Source organism: Gossypium hirsutum, chromosome D07 (assembly GCF_007990345.1).
Source record: "Gossypium hirsutum isolate 1008001.06 chromosome D07, Gossypium_hirsutum_v2.1, whole genome shotgun sequence".
NCBI lineage: Eukaryota > Viridiplantae > Streptophyta > Magnoliopsida > Malvales > Malvaceae > Gossypium > Gossypium hirsutum.
The window spans coordinates 18,973,612-18,983,090 of NC_053443.1; the positions used below are offsets into that span (position 1 = coordinate 18,973,612).

At 31.2% G+C, this 9,479-nt stretch overlaps 2 protein-coding genes across 2 annotated transcripts; one reads left to right on the forward strand and one right to left on the reverse strand.

Moving 5' to 3' along the window:
• Positions 1-2,156: 2,156 nt before the first annotated feature.
• On the forward strand, positions 2,157-6,485 carry LOC107954308 (pseudouridine-5'-phosphate glycosidase). Its single transcript, XM_016889825.2, has 12 exons — positions 2,157-2,432; positions 2,508-2,618; positions 3,073-3,155; positions 3,897-3,956; positions 4,054-4,114; positions 4,297-4,403; positions 4,504-4,581; positions 5,256-5,301; positions 5,399-5,519; positions 5,607-5,692; positions 5,883-5,968; positions 6,276-6,485. The coding sequence occupies exons 1-11, from the start codon at positions 2,261-2,263 to the stop codon at positions 5,954-5,956; spliced, it is 999 nt and encodes a 332-aa protein (XP_016745314.2). The 5' UTR covers positions 2,157-2,260; the 3' UTR covers positions 5,957-5,968; positions 6,276-6,485.
• Positions 6,486-8,263: 1,778 nt separating this feature from the next.
• On the reverse strand, positions 8,264-8,845 carry LOC107954307 (uncharacterized). The gene is made up of 2 exons (XM_016889823.2): positions 8,501-8,845; positions 8,264-8,396 (listed from the first exon to the last, which is right to left on the reverse strand). The coding sequence occupies exons 1-2, from the start codon at positions 8,805-8,807 to the stop codon at positions 8,371-8,373; spliced, it is 333 nt and encodes a 110-aa protein (XP_016745312.1). The 5' UTR covers positions 8,808-8,845; the 3' UTR covers positions 8,264-8,370.
• Positions 8,846-9,479: the final 634 nt, after the last annotated feature.

Genomic DNA, 9,479 nt, shown 5'->3' on the forward strand with positions numbered 1-9,479 from the left:
GCAATTTAATTTTTTTATTTTCCATTCTTTTCTGCTTCTCTCTCTGTTTTCCTACCTTCTCCATTTCTTTTAACGTATCAGGAAGTTGAATTGGCAATGAAGAAAGAAGCAAGAAGTCGAAAGTCATCATTGCTTATAACCAAAACCCATAACACATGCCATATGCTAACTATCAAAACCCTCTACCATCACCCATCACTCATCATCTTCATTTCATCAACTAACACCTTTGCCACTACCATGACCTCATTTCGAAAACATCTCAAAAAATTCCCAACTTTTGGACAACCCAAGATTGAATCTCCATCTAAGGGCGAAGCCAGAATTTTTTTTAGGAGGGACCGAAATTAAATTGTAATTTTTACGATAGCAAAAATGTTATTTCACCATTTTAATAGTCTATATATTTATAATTTTTAAGGATTAAATTAAATTTTTATCATTTTTAGGGGGCAAAGTGTAATTTTACCTTTACTAATTTAAACTTTTAAAAATTTTAAAGGGCCTAAATAGAAAAATTTTCATTTTAGGGGGGCTGGGGCCAACTACACCCCTTTCTCCACCATTGGCCATTAGATTGACTCGATTTTCTGATATATGCTCCTCCTCACTAATACCTCATTCCTGACTGTTAGGATCGACAAGAAAGTTGTCGGAATACCTCGAACCCCTTGACTTGAATCTAACCCCTCTATTTTTTACACTCTTTTTCTTTGTTGCAATTCTAATCTTTGGCTCTCTGTGATTTTTTAGGGCTTATTAATTGTTGTTTACTTAGATTCTTGATTGATTTGAACGCGGGTTTATTTGGTGAGGAGATGATATTGTTAGGTTTGTCATGAATGAGGTCATGGTAGTGGTGAAGGTGTTAGTGGATGAAATGAAAATGATGGGTGGTGGTGGAGGGTTTTGATAGTTAGCATATGGTATGTGTTTATGGGTTTTGGTTATATGCAATGACAACTTTCGACTTCTTGCTTCTTTCTTCATTGCCAATTCAACTTCATGATACATTAAAATAAATGGAGAAGGTAGGAAAACAGAGAGAGAAGCAGAAAAGAATAGAAAAAAAGGAAAGTTAAAAGATCATAAAACAAAAAATTAAATTGCTCAAAGCGAAAAAAATATGGGGACTAATTGTATAATTTAACTTAAAATTTTTGTTTGAAATGATGATTTTTAATGTGTCACGTCAGCTTACCAGTACACCTAAAATGTAACTACAATTAACAACAATTAACAGCTCAGTGACTAAAATGTTACAACACGATAACATAAGTGACTAAAATGTAACATTTCAAACATAAGTGACTTAAATGTAACCTAAAGTAAACAAAAATGACCATGGGTGTAGTTTACCCTTAAATCAATGTAATATTCTATGAAATCAATTAACTTAATTTTCGTTATTTTCCTAAAATATGTTATTAATCCAAACAATCATCCAATTCTCATTAAAAAAATATTTATTTTAAGTAATAAAAAGGTTTACCTACCTCATCTGCACTCATATTAACCCTGTATTAAAGTTTGTATATTTGCATTATAGGTCCCTTTTACTTTTTACGATATTATGAGATCCTAAAATTTAGCAGGTGACCATATATTGTTAGTTAATTAAGCGATTCAATTTAAAGAAGAGAATATTACATTATATGTTTTGAATTTTTGATCGATAAACTTAATAGTCCACATATCTTAATTAAGGTAATAAAAACGAATAATGTAAAATATTACAAATAGGTAATACAATTTTCTATCACTCAATTAAGTCTATATTAGCTAAAAAAATTAGGTTTAGGGTTAAAATATGGTTACTAGAATAAAATCAATATATTTACTTGCCTTTTTAACATCTTTGGATTGTTATTTTTGAAGCAATTAAGAGCAAAATTGAATGGAGGATAATTAGAGGATAAAGATTTTCAAATAAAAAATTGTACAATCACGAGTTAGTTTAACATTATTTCTAAAAAGTACTTTCGGGGTAAAAAATATTTTTGAGATAAAAATACTGTTAAATTATATTAAAAATACTAAACCCGAGCTCGAATTAGCCTGCTTGTATTAATTTTTTATTATTTTATATAAAAATAAATTTTAAAAAATATAATACATTTCTAACCTATATATTTTTTTTAAACTCGCGCATTTCCACACCATTATCAGGTCTACGTGGGAGTAAGGGTTGATTTTGGTTTTTCAAACCTCCGTAAAACAACCCACCGCAAAGGTGCTTTAGAATCAACTCTTGGAAAAAATGGCGTCTTCTTCTCCATCATCATCATCGGCTGTTAAAAGACTATCAAATCTCAGCAACCATCTTTCCCCAACTAACTCAAACCCTTTAGTCAAAGTATCTGCTCAAGTGTCCCAGGCTCTCTCCACTGGTCTCCCGGTTGTTGCTCTCGAGTCCACCATCATTTCCCATGGTAACTTTTCCTTTCATTTCTTTTTCCTATTGGGATCTTTAATTGATTATAAAAAACAACTTTAATTGTTTGTAGGAATGCCGTATCCGCAGAATTTGGAAACAGCCAAGGAGGTGGAGGCGATTGTGAGGGACAATGGAGCTATTCCTGCTACCATCGCCATTCTTGATGGCGTACCATGCATAGGTCTTTATTCTTAAACTTGTTCCTTGTTATATTATAAGCCTTTTTTACGTCTAAACCTTAATGTTAGTTAATATTGATGTTTCAGTGTTTACCACTTCATTACCCAGGAAAGTTGACACATAGCAGTAGCATATATAACCATTGCTTTGATTCATAGTTTGTTGTTTAATACTTGGGACCATAAGCCACCCTTACTCCATCTTCCTATACATTTAGAATGTGTAATAATGAAAAGAGAATTATAATAATTTCTGGTTAGTCAACAAGCTAAGCTCATCTTTGAATGTTTTTATCTCTTCCACATCTTGCTGCCATCACTGCATTTTCCCCACCAGATTGGGTTTCTTCCTCTTCGTCTTAACTTAGCCCTTAGCCAGATATCTATGAGAAATTTTAATTTTTTTTCTTAAATAGGCTTTGGGATTATAGTGTTGCTTCTTTCTCTTGCCTCTAGGTTTGAATTTGGAACAACTGGAAAGGCTTGCCCGAATGGGAAAAAGTGCTCAAAAGACAGCTCGAAGGGACATTGCATATGTTGTGAGTATCATGTAAAATAGTTGGTTTTTGCATGACCAACTCTGCTCTTCTTTGTGATCTACTAAGGTGAAAGAGTTATAGGATTTGTTACATTGAAGATGACATTATGATACTAATGAAAAAGGTTCACTTACCAGAGACAAAGGATAATTATTTATGAAAATTATTTTGAATAACTTCTCCTCTCCTGAACAACATATAGTTGCATGCCGTTTATGTTAGACATTGTTCAGATAGAAGAAAATCATTGAGCAACTTCGTAATAATTAATTAAACTTATTGTTTCTATGAAGATTTTGTATTTCACAATATCTTCTATCGGATCACATTTAGCTTGCTGCAGGACGCTTTGTTCATCTCTGATTCTATCTCTAATGATAATAAACTTATTAGATGTATGATTCGACTTTTGTATTATTATTTTTGAGATTGAGTGGTTATAGGGTGTTAATTTTTCCATTGAACTTTCAAATTTGGTGCAAATTATAAAGGAATAACTAATAAACACAGAGATCAATGTACAAAACTGCTGGCAGAGCTATTGATTTGTTTATATTCTTCTAAGTAACTTTTTCTTGAATATTTTCACTTCAATATCTACTTCAAATTCTTCTTGTAATAAGTACAAGAATAAAACCATAAATGACACTGGCCTATAAAAATTGAATGAGTTTCTGATTCCTATTCTTTTCTGATATATTGCACCTCAACTTTTGTGTGGTAATGAATGTCCATTTTCAGGTGGCCACCAAGAGGAATGGTGCAACAACTGTTTCTGCAACTATGTTTTTCGCTGCCATGGTGACTACTAGATTTGAATCACCTTTCCACTTTTCATCTTCTTCCCTGTAATTGTTACCCTTAGTAGTGTCTCCACTGACACATTCATCACTTGCAGGTTGGTATACCTGTTTTTGTTACTGGGGGAATTGGGGGAGTGCATAGGCATGGCGAGCATAGTAAGTTGTACTTCCACATCTGCAATAGTCCTACAAATTGTTTGTCTCTGATAGTGTTTAAAATTTTGTGACCAGTGAACCATACTCTTTTTTCATGAGCATGTGGACTGATACCAAAAATTGCACGAATATTCTATGCTTTACTAATTGTAATTTTCTGCTTCTTATGTTTCAAAACGCAGCAATGGATATATCCTCTGACCTCACGGAGCTTGGAAGGACACCAGTAGCAGTCGTTTCTGCTGGTGTAAAATCTATATTAGATATTCCGAGGACACTGGAATATTTGGTACTTAATCACTTTCTCTACAAAAGATTTTCGAAGATCCCAGCTTCAGACTGAATCAGTATTGTTTAATTTAACATTGTAAGTTTTGTTGTTAAAACAGGAAACTCAGGGAGTTTGTGTTGCTGCTTACAAGACCAATGAGTTTCCAGCTTTTTTTACTGAAACAAGTGGCTGCAAGGTATAACTAGTCAACACATAGAACATTAGCATTTCTTGAAGCACCATTGGTGTTCTCTCAACAGTATGATACTATTCTGATAATTATTTGTGGGTTTCTTCTGTTGTTTTTACAGTAGCACCAAAAATTTATATCTTTGATTTCTTCTGCAATTAAAATTTGAAAATTTATATATTTGATTTCTTCTGTAATTAAATTTTGCAAAGAGAAGGACGGCCTCATGATTGTTGGCATGTTGCATTGAGTTTGCATTTCTATCGTTATTACATAAGATTGTATCTGTAGTTATCTTATGGTGACCTTCACATTAGATATTCCAAACTGAGATCAGTGAAAAATGTGACCTGCTTATTAATCTTATTTATCTTTGGAATGTTTTTCATCTCTTTTCCTTCTTCCCCCTTTCTTTTTCTTGGGAAAGGAGAAGTGGCTTTGGTTTGGAGTATTATAGCATTTTGGAAGGTTTCTAGTTTGTTGTGGAGACATCATTTTTCTGGTTAAAACTTTGGGTAATAGCGTCTAATTGAGAAGTTGTGCTGCTGATGTATGCACAGAGAAATATTGTTACAATGTTAATCTTATATATTTTCAATAATTTATGTGCAAACTTTGCATGCTTTGTTCAAAGGAAAGTAAATGTTGTTTTTGTTTCTTAATTGGTGGTGATAATCTAGGTGCCTTGTCGGTTAGGTAGCCCAGAAGAATGTGCACAGTTAATTGGTAAGTTACAAAGTTCATTTGATCTCTTCTTTTTTATTTTCAAGGGTTATTGATGATCTCTTTTATTTTTTTTACTTCAATTTTTTCTTAATTACAGATGCAAACAGGAAGCTTAATCTCGGAAATGGAGTACTGATTGCGGTTCCCATCGCAAAAGAATACTCAGCTTCTGGAAGCTTAATAGAGTCTGCAATACAACAAGCTCTTACAGAAGCCAGGTGAAAACTGTTTTTATGCTCATTAAACATCCGGTTTTCTTTACTTCCTTTCCATGTTTTTTTTTTGACCATCCTCTTTACCTTCAGGGAAAAGAACATAACAGGGAATGCTGAGACTCCATTCTTGCTCGCTAGGGTTAATGAAATAACTGGAGGAGCATCACTTGCTTCAAGTATCCTTAAGAGATAAATTATATTTATATTTGTTTAAATACTTTCTGTCATGTGGCTTACGAACAGCAGTAAGTCAACTTAGAGAATACATACATAGTTGTTATCATTATATGTTGTTCTTCAGCTGATATCTTGGGCAGTGAATATTCTTCAACTTATACTGTATTGGTTTTCTTAACTAAGCTCTAGACATTGCGCTTGTGAAAAACAATGCTGCTATCGGTGCTAAGATATCTGTAGCCCTGGCCCAGCTCCTCAAATAACTTTGCATAAAGGTGAGGAATATTTTGTTTAGTACACTATATTTACTAGAAAAGGAGTTGCTAGAAACAAACCTCAGTGAACAATTTGTTTGGCAAAAGAGTTTTATATATAGGGTTATTATCCTATCCACTACTAATGGAGTGTTTTTAACTGCACGAGTAGGGTTAGGAATTGGACAAATGTCCATATGCTATATCTAAAAGAAAAAGGAAAAATAATCAAAAGAAAGACGTGTTGGGTTCCTAACCCTGCTTTTAGTGTTAAAAGAACTCCAGTGGCAATGGATAGGATGCTAATCCTTGGATGTCTATGTTTCAGGGATGGGTTAGCTGAACTGTTTTCTGCAGATCATGTTATTACTTTAGTATTTGCAATGATGGATAGGATACTAATCCTTGGATGTTCATGTTTTATAATGGGTGAAGTTCTTTTGGTGGCTACTTAGTCATGAATCTGATTTCCACATTCAATGCTTATATTGTATTACAGTAAAAACATTCAATATATCATATAAGTAGTTGAAACCTTTATCAGCTCCCTCAATGACGATACGAGAAGTTCTTTGGTTGTGATTGAAAGTTTAGTATGAATATAGAAGATAAATACTAGTTGTTCAACTGGTTATTGTTTTGAATTTATTATGAACAGAAAGTTTGTTGGGAGAGGAAAAAGAAATTAGAAGCATGCAAAGGCATTGTTTTGGGAGAGATTCCTTCAAACTTTTTAACTGATGGATGATGTTTATGAATGCGTTTCTTTCAGCATTTCGAAACGCTCCCATCTTGCTTTTGTCTTTACGTTCACTTCCAACTCTCTCACATGATTTCCTTAACGTCTATTGTATTTTCTTAAATTACCTCCTCTACTATTAAATCAATTAATTTGGTCCTTATACTATTAGAAACCTCAGAAGTAATAAAATAAAACTATTCTAAACATTTTACAATATTATTTGAAAATGCAATAAGAAAAAGTTAAATACATTTTTTTCATAGTTTCGAGAAAATTCAAAAAAAAATCCAAAAAATTCAGAAAAATATTAGTATTTAATATTTAAAAATTTCAGAAACTTTTAAAAAAATTTCCAAAATTTTGAAAAAGAAATACAAAAAATTCTGTAAAATATTTTTTTGTAAATCTTTTTACATCACTTATAGATTTTAATAATTTTAACAGAATATGCCATAAATTGTTTTTTATGGAATTTTCCCCGCACCAATCAGAAAAAAATTTGACATATATTCCTTAAAAATATCTTTTCTTTTAATTATTTTTGAAATTTCAAAGTTTTTCTAAATATATTTTTTATTTTTATAGTCAATTTTTAGAAAATTTTAGAAAATTCAAAGAATATTTTATATTTTTTTTGAATTTTTATAATTTTGAAAATAATTGGATTTTATATAAATGTTTTTTACTCTTGAATTTTTCTGAAACTTTAGAGCTTGTTATAAGGTTTCTTTTTAATTTTTATATCACTTTTTAAGATTTTATGAAAATTTTAATTTATTATTATATTTTATGACTTTTGGAGTTTTATAATTTTTACATTTTTGAAATATTTTATATCTTTTTTTCTAAAATTCAACCAATCATGAACATCATATTCAATTATCCTTGTTTGCTTACTTTAAAATAGAATAAAAAATTAAACTTGTTTGTTCACTTTACTTTAAAATAGTATAAAAGATTATATTGATTGATTAATTTTTTATTAAATTGCTCTTTTTTCTAGAGTGGCCAATTTGTTCACTCTCCAGTAATATAAGGGCATCAAGAATACTTATACCGAACAAAATTTATTAAAGATTTCATTATAGTATAAATAAAAATAAGTACTTATAAATCAAGTAATATTTCATAAAAAAAGTTATGAAAAATATTTTAATTCCTTCGAAGATTATAATAATTTAAGAAAATACAACTAGATCTAATTTAACCCATTTCTCTCACTTTTTTGTTTTTAATTTATGAAAAAATTATTCATTGTATGTTAAATTAAAGAGCAAATTGATTATTTCTATTAAAAATTTCATTTATTTGTATTATTAAAAACTAATATGAATAACGGAATAATGATAAAGTGACATGACAAAAGATCAATTTACTTTTTTTTTTTTTTTTGAGAAGGGGAGAGTGACCCATGGTGTTCTTTTTACCCTCATTTTACCAACAACTTTTATGGTTATAGTGACGGCTTTTCATGTGTCAGTAAATGTGATTTTTGTTACAGTGTTATTTCAGGGATGAAGCCAAAGATTTGAGTGAGAAAGTGTTAAAGATGAGTAGTAGGGTATAATTAGATATGGAAAATAACCACAAATCTTATTAATAATTATTTAATACATAAAGTTGACATCTCTCAGATTCTCAGATTCTGAAATCATCATCATCATCTCAGCAGCTCTTCTCCTCAAACAGATGGCGGAACCACGAAGCCTGAAACAACAACTTGGTTAAAAATGAAATAATCACAAATATATGAAATGAGAAGAAGAAGAAGAAGAAAATGGAAGGATGTTAAAGGTATGTAAAGTAGGTACTTCCGCATTTCATTCCGGGTTGAAGTGTCAATCCACAGGATTTAGCAACAAACACAACTTTTTCCATGTTCACAAGCTTCTCAACATCTGGTGTCACGTACTTGCACATGCATGGAATATCCAGACTTGTTATCACATCACAGCAAGCCTTGGATGGAGTCGTTTCCGGCCCTGATCCTTCTACGTATTGCCCGCATTGGGATATGAGCTTGGGGATACTCGTCTCGCACTGCCCCCATGCCCAATGGCTTCCAACCATCATCAACACTGCCAACCTCAACCACCACGCCATTTCCTTCCTACTCATTTTTTACTGCCTTTGCCTCTCTCTCTCTCTGCTTTGGTGTATCTATAATTTATATTGAGATTTTAGAGGATAGCTTTGGTAATTTCCTCTTCAATGCTTTTCACATATATCCAACTGTCCATAAAGGAGTGGACCAGTGGGGTTAGTCATTTCTTCTTTTCCATTTTCGGTTACACTTCTAAAATTTCTTTTTCTCAATTAAATCAGTTGCATTGAATTATAAAATTATTAAAAATCGGTTCTTTACAAAATAATAAATATTATTTTGATAATATTTATCACTTTTTATATTTTATCTATACAAATACATATACATGATTGGAATTATTAGATTTGTATAAAAAACGATATCATAATTTTCATTATCTTAATTTTATTGTTTCAATTAATGTAACATTTATTTTTCATATCAATTTTTTTATATAAATTTATTACACAATGTCTAGAACTACCAAGAGGTAAAGACAAGGGCAAGCAGTGGTCTTACCCCCATGGTAAATTTCCTATAGAGGTCTTTTAAAGTTTATCAAATCATAAGTTAGTATAATGATAAAATTATACTTTGGTCTCTCAAAAATTTATTATTCATTTCTAATCCCTCTAAAGTAATTTTTTGGCATCGCCCCTGGAACTATCCATAACCCCTCCCAACTTGTAAATAGAAAGATAAAA